The sequence below is a fragment of the Chiloscyllium punctatum genome, chromosome 33 (assembly GCF_047496795.1).
Source record: "Chiloscyllium punctatum isolate Juve2018m chromosome 33, sChiPun1.3, whole genome shotgun sequence".
In the NCBI taxonomy this organism is placed as follows: domain Eukaryota; kingdom Metazoa; phylum Chordata; class Chondrichthyes; order Orectolobiformes; family Hemiscylliidae; genus Chiloscyllium; species Chiloscyllium punctatum.
The window spans coordinates 13,011,126-13,028,797 of NC_092771.1; the positions used below are offsets into that span (position 1 = coordinate 13,011,126).

Below are 17,672 nucleotides of genomic sequence, written 5' to 3' on the forward strand. Positions count from 1 at the left end.
CTCCTCAATATTGTGGGGTATTTAGAATCTTCAGGTGAGGTGAGGAATGAAAAAGAGGAGGTAGTCTTGCAACCTTTGATTAACAAGTGAATTACAGCAGTAAGGAGGGATTATGTTTTTGAAGATTTCTAGAATGATGTCACGTGGGTACAATTTTAAAAAAAACCAAAACGGGAGCTGTCACAGTTTTGAGAGTGTACAAGAAACCACCAGATAGCCAGGAAGAGAGAGTAGGATAGTTAGAATTCGAAGTATAAAAATAATTGTCTGGTAATAGGGGATTTCAACTATCCCAATATGTAACAGATTAACAAAGGTGTTTTGTAAATGTAAAATGTATTTGGAATAACAAGTGAGTGAGTAGAGCCCAGAGAAGAGTTTGAAGACGGTGAGGTTTTAATTGAACACTTTTCATCTCTCTTCATGATATAGTAGAACGATGATTGGAGAGGATGACTGTCATATACTTGAACAAATTACAACTGAGAAGGGAGGGGGTTTTAGCAGGGTTAAAATTGGATTAATTCCCAAACACAGTTGAAATGTATTCTAGGCTGTTTTGAGAGACAGGGAGGAGATTGCAGGGGGCCTGACAAATTTTCAAATCCTCTATGGATAGAGGAGAGGTGTCTGAGGACTGGAGAACATTTATGGGACTACAGACCAGTGAGCTTAACATAGTAATAGGGAAACCTCAAAAAAAAATTGAGGGGCACAATCTCTACTTGAAAGACAGTTTGAGGGAGCGCAGGGTGTCATATCTGATATGATTTGATTTTTGCATTTTTAGGGGAGGTAAGCATGTGTAGATAAAGGTAGTGCAGTTAATGTCTGTGTGACTTCAGTACTGTTTCTGCTGAGATGTTGCATGGGAGACAAAAAGGATCCAGGAAAACTTTGCAAATTAGATCCAAAATTGGTTTAGTGGCAGGAGGCAGAGGGTAATGTTCAGACCTTTTATTTTTGAGTCTGGAAACTTGCCCAATGTCTTACACTGGGTTTGTTGTTGGGTCCCTTGCTATTTGCATTATACATAAATGATCTGGAAATGAATGTAGGAGGTTTAATCAGTAAGTTTGCAGATGACTGTAAAATTCATAATGTGTTAGGTAGTGAGAAGCCTCGAACTGCAGTGTGATATTGATGGGTAGAATAGGGCAAGTGGAATTTAATCCTGAAAAGTGAGAGAGGATGCCTTTTTGGAAGTACGAGAGTCAGAGTCATAGATACGTACAGCACAGAAACTGACCCTTCAGTCCAACTCGTCCATGCCGATCAGATATCCCAACCCAATCTAGCCCCACCTGCCAGCACCTGGCCCATATCCCTCCTTGTTCATATACCCATCCAGATGCCTCTTAAATGTTGCAATTGTACTAGCCTCCACCACATCCTCTGGCAACTCATTCCATACACGTACCACCCTCTGCGTGAAAAAGTTGCCCCTTCAGTCTCTTTTATATCTTTGCCCTCTCACCCTAAACCTATGCCCTCTAGTTCTGGACTCCCCCCACCCCAGGGAAAAGACCTTGTCTATTTATCCTATCCATGTCCCTCATGATTTTATAAACCTCTGAGGTCATCCCTCAGCCTCTGACATTCCAGGGAAAACAGAGCCAGCCTGTTCAGCCTCTCCCTATAGCTCAAACCCTCCAAGCCTGGCAACATCCTTGTAAATCTTTTCTGAACCCTTTCAAGTTTCACAACATCCTTCCGATAGGAAGGAGACCACAATTGCACGCAATATTCCAAAAGTGGCCTAAACAGTGCCCTGTACAGCTGCAACATGACCTCCCAACTCCTCTACTCAATGCTGTGGCACATAATCAAAAGCAAATGCCGCCTTCAGTATCCTATCTACTTGTGACTCTCCCTTCAAGGAGCTATGAACCTGCACTTCAAGGTCTTTGTTCAGCAACACTCCCTAGGGCCTTACCATTAACTGTATAAGTCCTGCTAAGATTTGCTTTCCCAAAATGCTGCACCACGCATTTATCTAAATTAAACTCCATCTGCCACTCACCAGCCCATTGGTTCATCTGGCCCAGATCCTGTTGTAATCAGAGAGAACCTTCTTTTATGTCCACTACACCTCCAATTTTGGTGTCATCTGGAAACTTACTAACTATACCTCTTATCTTCACATCCAAATCATTTATATAAATGACGAAAAGTGGTGGACCCAGCACCAATCCTTGTTGCACTCCACTGATCACAGACCTCCAGTCTGAACCACCACCACGTTCTGTCTTCTACCTTCAATCCAGTTCTGTATCTAAATGGCTAGTTCTCCCTGTATTCCATGAGATCTAACCTTGCTAACCTGTCTCCCATGGTGAACCTTGTCAAACGCCTTACTGAGGTTTAAATGGATCACGTCTACCGCAATGCCCTCATCAATCCTTATTGTTACTTTTTCAAAAAAATGAGTCAAGTTTGTGAGACATGATTTCCCATGCTCAAAGTCATGTTGACCATCCCTAATCAGTCCTTGCCTTTCCAAATATATGTACCTCCTGTCCCTCTGGATTCCCTTCAATAACATGCCCACCATCGACGTCAGACTCACTGGTCTTTGGTTCCCTGGCTTTTCCTTACACCTTTCTTAAATAGTGGTACCACGTTAGCCAACCTCCACTCTCCCGGCGCCTCACCTGTGACTATCGAAGCTACAAATATCTCACCTAGAGGCCCAGCAATCACTTCTCTAGCTTCCCACAGAGTTCTAGGATACACCTGATCAGGTCCTGCGGACTTATCCACTTTATGCGTTTCAACGGGAGTGCGTGGTCAATGACAGGAAGCACAGATGATCAGAGGGACCTTGGTGCACATATCCATGGATCCTTGAAGACAACAGGACAAGTTGGTAAAATGGTTAAGGCAGCATATGGAATATTTGCCTTTTAGTAGAGCCATTGAATACAAGAGCAGGGAGGTTGTAATGGAGCTTCTAGGCCACAACTGGAATATATTGTCTTCTGATTTCCATACTATAGGAAGGATGTGGTTGCACTAGAGATGGTGCAGGAGACATTCACCAAGATATTACCTGGGCTGGACTGATTCAGCTATGAAGAGAAGCTGGATAGGCTTGGATTGCTTTCTTCAGAGCTGAGATGACTGAAGAGGAACCCTGATAGATGTGTGCAAAATCGAGGGTCGTCATGAGCTGGAGAGAAGCTTTTCCCCTTAGTATGGGAATTCGTAATGAGCTTAGATTTAAAGTAAGGAGCAGGAGGTTCAGAGGGGATTTAAAGAACTTGTTTCACCCAAATGATAGCGGGTATCTGGAATTCATTGGCTGAAAGGATAGTTCATGCAGGAACCATCGCAACATTGAAATATTTGGTTGAACATTTAAAGTATGGCATACAAGATTATCAGCCAAATGCAGGAAAAGAGGACTTAAGCAGACAGGTGCTTGAAGACTGGCATGACACAGGGCTGAAGGGCTTCTTTTCCATGCTGTAAAACTCTGACTTGTGTCAGAGTGTGACTTGCCAGTGATTTAGAATTCTAATTTAATGTTCTGTTACATCACTGGAAAAAAGATGAAAAAAGAACAATTGTCACATTTGCCAAATACAATTTTAAAAGGTATTCAATTTGTCATTTTACTGCTGCCTGTAAGTGTGCTGGACTCCTATCACATTTGGGGAGAAATCACTAAACTAATGCACATTTGTCCTTTACACCAGTCATTTTGCTGTTGTATCTTTGCAGAATTTGGTGTAAAATTGGGTCAAAAAGTTTTCTTTTATGACTATTACTGAACAACCTTGCCATCACTGGGGGAAGGAAAGTTAAGCTGTGGAATGTCAGTTTTCTCCAAATCTGAAATTTACATTTTTTAATTTTAAGTTTGGCATTTTACTCTCATTCTGAGTATGTATCTTGATTGGTTTAATAGTGATTTTTTTTCATTTTAAAATAATAATGTATTTTAAAAATTGGTTTGCTATCTGTTAAAATACGTCTATTAATTGGCTCTTTATCTTATTCAATGCTATTGCTGCACTCCTGAAGATTCCAGCAACAAATTAAAACAGACATTGAGAAGGGGGAAATACATACCACAATGTTTTAAATCTTTGTGGACAACTTTTGTGAAGGTTAGTTGCAAGCAGAATTGTCTCACTGCTGACTCCATAAACTGAAGCATGTTATCTTTTCACCTGTTTTTTTTTCTCTTCCCCATGCTCACCTTTCATCTAATACTCTGAGGTTGTCATTCTGAAAATAAAGATGTGCAGAAACATTAGCAGATGCCACAAAAAGCTAGAATGGGTCTACGTTCCTTTAGATTTCTGCTGCTCAGTTGTGACTAAATGTGTTTCTCTGATGTGCAGGTCATATATATATCCACTCTGGAGGTTTTGTAAGGTCTGTCATTCCTGCCTAGCTCTAGGTGGACATTTTGCTGGCAGCCTGAGGAAACTGCTTTGAACAGCATGAAGCACAGTTAATGGCTTGTATCATATCTGCATTAGCTCATGCTTTGTACTGTATTTTCTCTATTAACTACTCTTGCTGAATTCTAATTGGAAATGAATTTTGCAGTGACAGCAGTGCTTCACTTTTTTTATTTTGCTTTGATTTTGTATTTTTGAGCTGCTTGACTTGAACTTCTGGAGAGTTTGTCTGCCTTTTGTGGATCATCAGTGGGATTGTCAGTATTTGCAGTGAGGGCTATGAAAAAATGTTGCAAGTATACTGGAATAAATATATCAGTAGCAGAAACGGTTGTGGAACTTGTTTATTGTTATATTAAGTATCCAGGAATCTCTATCATTGCACTAACATCTTGCTGAAGTTTATATTACTGATATTTTCTGTTGTGCTGCGGTCTGTATCTTTCTAAGATCCATTGAACTTGGCAAAGTTAACAGGTCATTTCTGCTTTGTTGATTTAATAGAGCTCCCTTTCTGTAGACATTCTATGCTGCATTTTCAATGTTTCCTTCCATGTCAACATTATTATTGCCTTTTGTTAGTGTTGCATTGTTGGCTTGCAATCATGAAATGGAGACATTTAATTTGTGAGCAACCAATGCATCTGTTTCAAAGGGAGAGGAAGTTGATGACTTTCAAGAAGAACCTGGAAAATACTGCAAAATTGATTATAAAACACAAAGTTTTGTGAAAATTCACTGAATGTAGGTATTTGCCTTGTACAGTAACTGGTTATGAGCAAGACTGGCAGTCGATTTGTATCTGTCAACAATTCAGCATGCAAAATATTTTGTGGAATATCTGTAACAGTAACTTGCAGTTGAAAGTGATGAAAGATGCAAAATGTGAAATAGGTCAATAGCAGAACATAGAATTTTTGCGATATGGGGAAAGCAGCACTAGTTGATTTTGAAAACCATTCCAAAAAATGTTTGATATTTGAGTTGAGTTAGCTTTGCCACGTATTCAAATGAGGACTGCAGATGCTGGAAACCAGAGTCTGGTTTAGAGTGGTGCTGGAAATGCTGAGCAGGTCAGGCAGCATCTGAGAAGCAGGAAAATCGACGTTTTGGGCAAAAGCCCTTCCATTAGGAATAGAGGCAGGGAGCCTCCAGGGTGGAGAGATAGAGAGGGGGGGTGGGAGTGGGGAGAAAATAGCATAGAGTACAATAGGTGAAAGGTCATAGAGGAGGGTGGGGTTCTATCCTGCAGACTCCCTGCCTCTATTCCTGATGAAGGGCTTTGCCAGAAATGTCGATTTTCCTGCTCAGATGCTGCCTGACCTGCTGTGTTTTTTCCAGCACCACTCTAATCCAGACTCTGGTTTCCACCATCTGTAGTCCTTGTTTTTGCCTAGTTGATTTTAACTTTACTGTGAATCCTCTTGCAAGGATGCCTGCCTTGAAGTTCTCCTCCTCCTCTCTACAAGAATCTCAGCGAGTCCCTCTCTCACTGCAACCCCCAGGTCATCTCCTCTGTCCTGAAGCTCCTACTCTTTGCCACCTTCCCCCACCCGCCCCTCTGACCTATCACCTCCATCCCCACCGCCATTCACCTATTGTACTCTATGCTACTTTCTCCCCATCCCACCCCCCCCCCCCCCCCCCCCCCCCCCCCCTCTCATTTATCTCTCCACCCTGCAGGCACCCTGCCTCTGTTCCTGATGAAGGGCTTTTTGCCAGAAAGATGGATTTTCCTGCTCCTTGGATACTGCCTGACCTGCTGTGCTTGTCCAGCACCACTCTAATCCAGACCCACGTATTCAAATGAGTACAGTGTAAAATAATAAGTTGCTGCTTACAGCACCATCTTGGGTACCTAGATACAATCCTTAGTTACAGAATAGAGGAAAGAAGAGAAAATAAAACTAAATTACAGCTATTCATAGTATGACCATAGGTCAGAAAAAGCAAGTAAAGTTAAAAAGACAAATATCACAGTCCCTCTCCAAAGGATACCTGCAGCAGACTAACACAGGGCTTCCCTGTTGTCTGACTGCTGGTTGCTGCAGCGTTCTGCACCCGGGCCGCTATACCCTCTCCCACTCTGGGCAGCTGGATGACGGTGAATATGCTCCAGACGCAACAACAAGGTAGGATAGAGAGGGAAAAAGAACTGGCAGGGAGGAGGAGCTCTGGTTGGAGCATCCTGTGCCTCCTCCACCTTACTGGATAAAATTGCTATGGTGAGTTTTCCTCCACCTTGAGGCCCTGCCCAGTAATTATATTGACTTTAACAGTTTTCATTTGTTCATTTGAGCTCAATTTCACAGGAGCTCATTTAGGATTTACTTTATAAATTTTATTTGGAGTGAGCCATTTGAACCATGCCTTGTGGAATTATAGTCGCAGTGGTCATGGGCTTGTCATTGCTGGTAAACGGAATGTTGCCTCAATAATTATTTTGCATGAGCTGAACTGCAACGCCTCAGCATACTTAGTTAGCATTGTGTCAGATGAACTTCGTTTTGAATTTTGTAATTTTTATGATAGTTCATATTTTGTAATTTAGAATTAGAATCTTAGAATTAGCGTTATTGTTACATGTACTCAAATGAGTACCATGAAAAGTTTACAAGTCGCCACTTATGGCACCATCGTAGATAAAAGATACCTTTTTAGAATTCTTAAGTACAAATTCTTTAGGGGTGGGGGGGACAGAATATGCGACTTGCATCATAAAATTAACTTTTTATTTGTATTTAAAGATTATGGTCAAAGATGGTTGGAACATTCCTGTTGCTGCCAGGAGCTCTTTGGAGGACATGTATGGTTTATCTCCTCAATACTTTGCTGATTGTGGGTCGTTGCATTGGTGGAAAGTGGCTCTGCATCTCCTGGTTTTTCTCCATTCCATATATGACACCTTTTTAATAGTATTTGTATCTAATCAGTGTGGTTTTTGAAACCAAACTGATTGCTTATCAGAATTTCACAATACAAAGCATTGAATAATTCATAGCACAACAAACAAATATCCAGCTGGTTTATCAGTGAGTAGGGGGAAGAGAAAACCTCATCGTGCCTTTCTGCACTGTGGATGAGTGAGTCAATAAATATCTTCAAATAATTTTTAAGCAAAAGAAATCAGTATCTAATTGTGATTTATAAAGCTCTATCCCTTTCAAATGAGGCCTGAGATGGTTGAAAGTATAAAACAACAGACATGACGCAAGTCCTCATAATGAAGTCTTTTTTTAAAATTAAATCCAGTTATTCATTTCAAAACATTAAAATTAGGTTATATAAATGTAAATCAGAATTCAGTTTTGTTTCACAAGCTTTTTGTGCATGGTTTTTTAAAATCAATCTTTAGATGTTTCTGTATTGATGAGAATTGTGTGGGAAAGTACAGAACTGACAGAATTTTAACTCCGCTTTAAATTCAATCTTTAAACTTAGTTGGGGGAGATAAAAGGTGTGTTTCGATATATTGTCTTCAGGTTTGGAGCATCCCAAAGTGCTTTTCAACAGATGAAATACTTCAGTCCAATCGCTGTTGTAATGTTAGGAATATGACCATCAAGCTGTGCATAGCTATGTCCAGAAGTCTGTTGGACTGACGTTGGCTGAGGGGGTGAATATTGGCAAGGACAGCAGAGTTTGATTCTTGGAACCAGTGAAATGGGAGTGATTCCATCTAATAGAATCTCTTTTGAAAGAAAGGAACCTCAATCTTTCCTGTGTACTGCACTGGGAATGTCAGCTTTGTTTATGTTATGACTCTGGAGAAGGACATGAAACCACAGCTTTCTGAGACAAAGGCACAATCACTACTGAATGAAACCTAGCAGTCGAAAGTTCTAATTTATAAAATATATACTGAAATACCTTCACTTCTGGAATGTTAATTTATTTGTTGAGCAGAAACTGCAAAACGTATAACTGAAATACTTATTTGATGTACATTTCTGCAGAGGCATAATGGTAGTTGAAAGCTTATCCTAAGCATTTCTCCATGTTTTCTCTCCTGAGACCAGAAACTGGTGCTGAGATTTTGTTTGGAATGTTGTAACTATTTATAATATGAAGTTCACTTGTGCTGGTGCCATATAACTGGCTGGAAACTTTATCTGACCAGGACATTTGGGGAATCATTCATCATGGCACATCTCTTCAACTCCCTGCAGCATTCATTAGGAATGTACTTAATTGAAGAATGTTCTCAACACTCCATTTGGCATTGGACAATAGTGTGACTCAGCATCCTTCACTGATTCTGGAACATGCCCCATTTATGGGCTGGTTTCATTGCAATGTACTCCATGGAAACCCCCAATGGCTTCCTCCCAACAGCCTGCACTTTGGCCTAATCTACTAGCATTCCTGCAATTTGTTTTAACTCCAACTCTTTGCTATTAGCAGGGTCCAAATTGTCCAAAGAAAAAATATTCTTCAAACATCTGTGTCGCACTATTAGTCGATCTACCTTGTTGAAGTGTTAACACTTGTTCTTCTTTCCCCTACTTGGTTACTTCCTATTCTTCAAAGTTTGTGAGAAGATTTTTAGCTCGGGTGCTCGTTGTGGTTCTGTTCGCCGAGCTGGGAATTTGTGTTGCAGACGTTTCATCCCCTGTCTAGGTGACATCCTCAGTGCTTGGGGGCCTCCTGTGAAGCGCTTCTGTGATCTTTGCTCCGCCATTTGTAGTGGTTTGAATCTGCTGCTTCCGGTTGTCAGTTCCAGCTGTCCGTTGCAGTGGTCAGTATATTGGGTCCAGGTCGATGTGCTTATTGATTGAATCTGTGGATGAGCACATCGACCTGGACCCAATATACCGGCAACTGCAACGGACAGCTGGAACTGACAACCGGAAGCGGCAGATTCAAACCACTACAAATGGCGGAGCAAAGATCACAGAAGCGCTTCACAGGATGCTCCCAAGCACTGAGGATGTCACCTAGACAGGGGACGAAACGTCTGCAACACAAATTCCCAGCTCGGCGAACAGAACCACAACAACTTCCTATTCTACTCAGTTACAGAAATGTAATGACTCAAACATAAATTTGTGCCTTTTTAAATTTCCTAAATCATATCCTGATTAGTATAATAACTCCACCCCAAAATACAACTTAAGTAGATGCCTGGAACATCTCCAGTTACAGTACAGCCTCACTTGGTACTTCAAGCAATCTGCCGAGTTGAGGACTAGTCCTGAGCCAAGCAAACACACAACTCCAGGTCACGATATCATCCAGCCTCCATAACAGTGCATGTCCTGAAATGCACTTGTTTTGTTAGACTGATGTAACATACTAGAATATATGGATACTGAGATGAGCAGGGATTGGAAAGAAGCTCATTTTCCACTTTTTCCAGACAAAACCCAGAGTCTGAAATTTAGTTCATTTCCCCCCCCCTATTGCCAGGCTGCAGCACAGTCTACAGTCCTTCCTCACGACCTTTGGCTGTGTGTCTTCTCCATCTGCCTGTTGTCCTATGTACACTTGTAGTATCCGCTCAATCCACAAGCACCTCTCATGAGTCCTTCCTCTGTTGTTTGCCCTTTTGATATGCATCTTCCCAGATCAGCTCATGTTCCAAACTCTGGTTCTCTTATTTTGACTTTGAATGCCAGCGTATCTTTCATGCTATCCTTTTCCTGAAGTACAGTGGAAATATGCCAAATGTAATTAGCCCCAGATTATCTTGAATGTTAAGGATAAAGTGAATTATTGAAAATGTGCACTTTGCAGCTGTCCTTTTATTGTAATACAGTGCTACCATTGAATTTTTTAAAAGTGTCATTATCAAAGTAAATTACTGGAATCCTAATAAGACAATGAGCACAAACAAAATGTACTTTCGACTATATGCTTCCATATATTAAGATAAATCTTTTTGCTTATGAGCAGTGTCGTTGGGTATTTGAGTAACTTTTTAACATTATTCCTTCACTGGGTGATGGCAATGGCTTCGAAGACCTGGCCTGTCCCACAATTTTGGAAAGCAGGTGATTCTGGTCTCTGCTGGAATTTTTCAATCCACCTGGTTTGTCAGTGGTGTTTTAATAATTAAGTCATTGTTAATTTATACACATGCAATGAAGAAATTAAAGTTGAAAGTTCAGTGAGGTATGATAGAAGCACTTATATTTGGATTAATTTGTGTTCTCTAGAGAAATTATTTTAAACTTAGACTGAACTGGTTTTACAAGCTTCCATACATTTAGCAGGGGAATCCAGGAATAGAGGTGGAGGGGCAGTCGAACTGAGGTAAAGTATCAGCCCTGATCATGCTGCAGGCGCAGGAGGCTCCAGAGACAGCATAGCTTGCTGTTTCTATTTATGTCCTTAAAACGTTATTTGGGCAGTTGCATTCTTCTACTACCTTTTAGAAAGATACAACCGTTTATAGATAGAATAGTCAAAGCTCTTAAGGTGGAGGGAAACTGCGATTGTTTTAATATACTATACATTGTTTCAATGTATTAATCTCAATATTGTCCTTTCCCAGGGTCCTCAAGTAGCAAGATTCCAAATCAAGCAACGCCAAAGAAAAATGGAGTCAAGAATGGACCAATGAAAAGTAAAGATGATGAGTGCTTTGGGGATGGAATTGAAGTAATCCTTGACACAGACTTTGATTTTGAAGGTAATCTAGCACTCTTTGACAAAGCAGCAGTCTTTGAAGAGATAGACACGTTTGAAAGGAGGAATGGAACACGCTCCCGAGGAACACCAAATGAGAAGCCGGCAAGATATCGCCATGATGAGAATATTCTGGAGTCGGAGCCTATTGTCTACAGGCAAATCACAGTGCCACAGCATAGTGGCAAAGAATATTGCACTGGTGAGAATCAATAGTTTTAAAGCTGTTTAATTAGGAATTAAAGGGAGAGAGTAAATTGAATTTGTCTTTGTGGGATTGACACAAGTATTTGGTAACTTGTTCTCAGATACTTAGGTTGGAAATGCTGAACCCACCTGTTTTTCCTTAATTCTTGGCAGACTGGCACATGTTAAGTATGAGGTTAGTAGTGGGTATACAGTATCAAAAAGTGCATTCTTAACTTTTAGAAGTACAACTTGCGGAGACTAAATTATTCAAACTTTATAGTTGGGATTCATCCAAGTCACTTGTAAAAACTACAAAGAGCAGAGGCCCAAGAACAGATCCCTGCAGGCCACTACTGGTCAGAATACTTCCAGGCAGGATACTTTCCATCCACTACCACTCGCTGTCTTCTTTCGGCCAGCCAATTCTGTATCCAGACAGCCAAGCTTCCCTGAATCACATACCTCCTAACTTTCTGAATGAGCCTACCATGGGGAACCTTTTCAAATGCCTAATTGAAATTCTTATACACAAAATCCACTGCTTGACCTTTGTTAACCTGCCTCGTCGGAGCCTCAAAGAATTGAATAAGGCTTGTGATGCATGACCTGCCCCTTTCAAAGCCATGCTGACCATCTTTAATCAAACACAGTTCTTTCCAAATAGTCCTAAATCTCATCTCTCAGATCCTTTCCAGTACCTTGCTTATCACAAATGCTAGACTGACTGGTCTGTAATTCCCAGGGGTTTCGCTATTCCTTTACTTGAACGGAGAAAATTTGCCTCCCTCCCAATCATCCAGTGCTACTCCCGTGGAGAGTGAGGATGCAAAGAGGTGCAGCAATCTCATTTCTCACTTCCTGTAATAACCTTGTGTATTTAGTCTGGCCCTGGGAACTTGTCTATCTTGATGTTTCCCAGAATTTCCAGTACATCTACTTCCTTAATATCAATCTGTTCAACCCTATTAACCTGGTCCACTGTGTTCTCTCTAGTAAATCTCTCGCCCAGGACATTGGTGCCCCTCCAGTTTAAGTGCAACCCATCCTTCATGTCCAGGTCCCACCTTCCCCAGAAGGTACCCCCAATGATCTATGTATCCGAAGCCCTCCCTCCTGCACCAGCCCTGTAGGAATGCGTTTAGCTGCACTCGCTCCCTATTCCTCGTTTCAAGAGAACATGGCACTGGTAGTAATCCTAATCCTAATCCTAGTAATCCTAATCCTAATCCTAATCCTAATCCTAATCCTAAATCCTCATCCTGATTTTTAGATTCCAACCTAACTCCCTGGAATCACTTTTTAGATCCTCATCTCTTTTCCTGGCAGTGTCATTGGCGCCAATTTGCACCACCAATTCTGGCTGCTCACGCTCCCCTTCAGAATCTTGTAGACTCAATGAGAGATATCCTGGACCTTGGCACCTGGGAGGCAGCATACCTTCCTGGAGTCCCATTCGCGACCGCACAATCTCCTGACTGTTCCTTTAACTAATTGAGTCTCCCACCACCACTGATTTTCTATTCTCCTTGCATCCTGTCTGAGTCTCCAAGCCTGGCTCAGTGTGAGAGACCTGGCCACAATGGCTTTCCCCTGGTAGGTCATCCCCTCCAACAGTATCCAAAACCGTATTCTTATCATAGAATCAGTGCAGAAAGAGGCCATTTGGCCCATCGAGTGTGCAGGAAGCCTCCAAACAGCAATAAACCCAGATCCAGCCTCCCCATCCTAAGCCAGCAATTCTGCATTAACCATGGCTAATCCATGCAATCTACACATCTTTGGACTGTGGGAGGGAACTGGAGCACCCGAAGGAAATCCACGCAGACACCAGGAGAATGAGCAAACTCCACACAGACAGAAACAGTTGCCCAAGGGTGGTATCAAGCCTGAGTCTTTGGTCCTGTGAGACAGCAGTATTAACCACTAACTCACCAGTGCTGTCTTCTGTGTTCCCCACTCTTTCTCTGTTCCCATGGCCTAGAAGAATTCAATTCAGGAGATGTGACATGATCCACTTGTTATTCTGTGAACTTAATCACATGTTCAATAGTCTTTCAATTTGAATCATGATTTAGCTAATTTCTGCTGGTAGAATTGCTGATAATTTATGAATGATGTTTTTGCTCTTGTTGTTCAGGAGGGTGGAGACTTGGTTTAGATTTATATGATTAAAAATCTAACCCAAGTTTCCTGGTAGAACATGTGGATGAGAACAGAATTGGGTATCATGCTTGCCATAGACAAATAGTTCTCCAGTGTGTTTGTCCAGGTTCTTGCATGAATAATTGCCATGCAGCATGTGGAGGATGGCACGTGATAACACATCCCATTATTGCCTTGCACCTTAAGTAGAGGGTGGAACGCTAAAGTTACTTGTTAAACTGAGGAATGGTTTGGAATTCCCTTGAACAGTTGTTTGCCCTCCAGGCTGATTTTTTTTTGTTTGCTTCATGACATTTGCTAAAACAATGGTTTCATTTGGACTAGATTTGTTTTTAAATATTATGGTTTTGCTGCTTAATGGGGTCTGTGACAACTGGTTCACAAATAATGCAGTGTAAAATGGCATTGCTGCAAAACATCAGGCGCCTTGGGCCAAATGAAAAATCACAAGCTATTTAGAGAATATTAACGAGAGAGAATTTCCATAAAACCAGTTTGGTGTGGTGTGTGGTTGCTGCTCAAGCAACTTTTGCATTTGATTCTTTTGTGGTCTGCTCTTGATATGTTCATTTGGTTGCAAAGGCAAGATGTACAATTGGTCATCATTGAAATATTTTTGTCTCCATGGAAGCCACCAAACAAAAGTGACAGAATAGCAGTACTGACGAGTGTATCCTACTCTTTCCCTCATCCCTCCCCCTTTTCTCCCCATTCCAGACCACTTTTGGAAGCATTTAAGGTGTCCAACCTAAGTTGTTGTGTGGTTGACCATTTGCCTCTGGGAAGTTTCAGAGCGATGTCTATTCTTGCCTACCAGTGCTTCGAGATGATAGATAATGCCAATCACCCCTGCCCTTGCACACTCTCAAATCTGAGGATTGGGCTGCACCTTCTTTCTTTGTAGTATTTAAAAGTGCTGTGTATAAATGCAAATTATTGGTTGAGATAATCAAAGCCTGAGGATTAAACTTGGAGCTTGCTTTAATCTGAACGATTTAGTAGTTTGCTATGTATTGCTAACTGTTAAGCCGTCACAAATCTCCAAAGGGCTACTGTATGCAATATAGATGCAGTGTTCGTTTGGTCACAGCAACGAAACAGTGCTGTACGTTTGGAAATCGTGTGCACATTTATTGCTTGATAACCTTGCTGGGAAGGGCTTCATCCTGAGTTACTCTAAAGAGATTCCCTACACCCTCCTTTTGATCTATATTCTGTCACCTGTGAGGCCATTTGCTTGGAGGAGTTTTGCTTCAGGTTTGCCTCAGGGTTCCTACTATGCCACCTTGCTTGTTTGAGGCAATGGCTAAACTTGTTTTGTCTCATGCATATGATACAAGTGTTTCATTCGTATGTTTCTTATGGGTAGGGCTGCAGTGTTGTGGAGAGGAATGATTGTTTTCCTGTAAGTAGTGAGAGCTGCCCTGTTGACTGCTCTCAAGGGTTTGGCAGCTTTATTTAAATAGAGTTCACAGAACTTTATTATTAACAATTTTCTGAAGAATGGTTTAGATATTTTTTCATGTTGTCAAAAGCCATCCTGTATTTAACCTGTAAAAATTTACTGTCACAAATTATGCAGTTAGATGCTTTGTGCAATGAATCCTAACACCTGTTTTCAAAATATTTCAATGAAAACCTTTAACCCAATCTCATCCTTCACCATCATCCTTTCTTCTACCACTCCACCCTGTCTGCTTTCTTTTCTAATGCCTCTCTCTAATCTCTTTCTCCCTTTTTATTTGCCTGTTCTAAAGCCAATTTCTTAATACGGTTGGATGAAGGAGAGAGGGCCAGCAAAGCAGGTTAATGACAGCGAAATTGGATCATCATTATGACGAACAATGGTAACTGGAGACCATTCAGAATGACTTCTAAATTATATCACCTTGTTTGAAAGTCTTGACCCCGCCTTTCCTCTCGGGTGGAGACAGATTCTGGGCGATAAATAGGCAACAGCACCATCTACTTTGGAGACCTAGTAATGCAGAATTCCAATTAGCGATGTCAATTAAAAGTAGAAAAGGTAAAGATAGTGTCATAGAAACCAGTGTTTCAAAACAGCAAGTGTGTGCATATATTTTTCGATGATCAATTAGGGACTGGCAACACATGCTGGGCTTGCAAGCATACTTTAATCCCTGAAAGAATATTGAAATTTTAATGGTATTCCAGAAACAGCTTTTGAAAATTTCTAGTAGCAATAGTGTTCCTAAAAACAACTATACTCCTACTAATACACAGAGGGGTTTCAGGACTAGATTGGTGGATATCCATGATCTCATTAAATATCTCTGAGTATGCTCCAGAGGCTAAGTCACTGACTCTTGTTCCCACGAAGCAGATCATCTAAATGCAGCATAGAACTTTTAATATAAACCTTTCTGGAACATGACTTATATCAGCAAAGACTTGCTCTTTGAACACAAATGGGAAATTTGTGTTTTATATTTTCATGTGCAGGAATCATTTTTTAAACCAATTTGGAGCCAATGGGAAATCTCTTCTGTTCAGATTCACTGCAAGACTAGAGTTTTGGTCTCTTGTGAAACATTTCCCGAAATGTATTTTGAAAGTGCCTTTTCTCTCCCTTTTTTTCATGTTTCATAAAACCAGATTGAATGCTGTGTTTCTCCAATTCTAGGTAACTGGAGCTGTTCATTATTCATAAAATCATGTAAAGTTTTCTATCAAACTGATCGGTATCAAGTGAAACAAATCCAAAGCTACCTCTGAATTCTGAAATGTCCTCTGTATTTGTGTTATGTGGCACCCCAATATAGCTGCATTTTGTGCACTGATAATTGAGTGTGCTTGTAATTTAATATGCCGAAAGCACTAGCTGCCAAAATTCGATGGGAACAAATACGTTTTTCACAAGCTGTCTTGAAAATTTGGCAGCCAGTAATCTCTAGATTTGTAAACTAAACCTCTGCTAAAGAAGTAATGAATGATACATCTGAGGTTTTGACATATCTGCATTCAGAGGAAAAAAAGAAATTAACTTTGTGCTGAAAGCTTATCCCTGGAAAAAATCTGGTAGCAATGTCTGGATTTGTTTTCCCTTCACCTAGTGTACCATAGAAATCAGTGATTAAATATGGCTTTTATACCTATAACAATCGGTAAAATAATCAACTGCATGTGGGTAGTTCTGTCTTGTTAGCAACAGTGTAATGAGCACCAGATGCTGTCCATCTGACATGGTGCGCTTACCATGTTTGTGGTTGACTAAGATTCACAGTTGTGTTTTCCAATCCTTTCACTTACAATTCCTTGTAGTACATGATAACTGTGCAATAGTATTGGCAAGTCTAGTGTCATAAATCCCTTGGTAATTATATTGCTAAATCAGATTGCAGTGGAATCCGACTTTTGTCCTAGGGTTACTTTGCTTCATAATTTAGCCTGTTTTAATTTCTGCTCAGGACATTTCATGGTTACTGTACAAATAAATGTAGTTCTTTTCCACTGAAATTTCTGTAACAGTTTTCATGAGCAGGGCAGAGTTTCCGATATTAATTTGATCATGCTCTTTAACTCCAAATTCAGCCTTGGCTTCCTCTGATGCCCAGTGAGATTTCCTGAACTATGCCCTAGGTTTTGCAGCAGTTTTTATTTGTCTTTGAAAGTCAGCTCTTTGCATCTTAACATGTGAATGCTCACTCTACCTGTCTGCCATTTTATTTACCCTTTTTTATGCTGAAGTAGATGTGAATCATTAAAGTGCTTAAGTTATACTTCCCTGCTTTTGTTTAAAATGTGGACAGTGGAGGTTGAGAAATGGATGCCTTGGGTGGCTCCATGGACCAAAGGATGTCCCTTCCTCGTGACACTGTTGCTGTGCTACTGTTGTTAAGTGAACGCTAACAGTTGAGCTGCCAAATTTCAAGGCGTTTGTAATCTGAGGCAGGTAATTCGAGATGTCCACTAAGACATCAAGCTCAGTTTTCAGATTTCCCATACAGGAATAAAGTAACTAAAACTAGTATAATCTGTCTATTGGTGTCAAATAGCTTTTCTGCTCATCGTGTTTACGGATCATAGCTAGTGGCAGCAAACATCCATATATAGCACATTGTGTTCATTATGTGAAATCTTAATTCCTGAAACTGGTTTCAATGCAGATTGTTTCTTCATAAGTCAAGTCATTTGATTTTTCAGGTCATGTTTTACCCAGAGTGTGGTGAGCATGTGGAATTCTCTGCCTCACGAAGCCAAAACAATTTAATGTTTTAAAGAAAGTTAGTTATAGAGTTGTACAGCCCGAAAACA

At 40.7% G+C, this 17,672-nt stretch overlaps 1 protein-coding gene across 2 annotated transcripts in view; it reads left to right on the top strand.

The window, feature by feature from the left end:
* Positions 1-17,672, top strand: part of edc3 (enhancer of mRNA decapping 3 homolog (S. cerevisiae)) — a 119,536-nt gene that overhangs the window by 42,090 nt on the left and 59,774 nt on the right. For both annotated transcript variants that reach the window (XM_072553014.1, XM_072553015.1), the window contains exon 4: positions 10,912-11,247. In XM_072553014.1, coding sequence (XP_072409115.1) covers positions 10,912-11,247 — 336 coding nt within the window. The remainder of the gene's footprint in view (positions 1-10,911; positions 11,248-17,672) is intronic.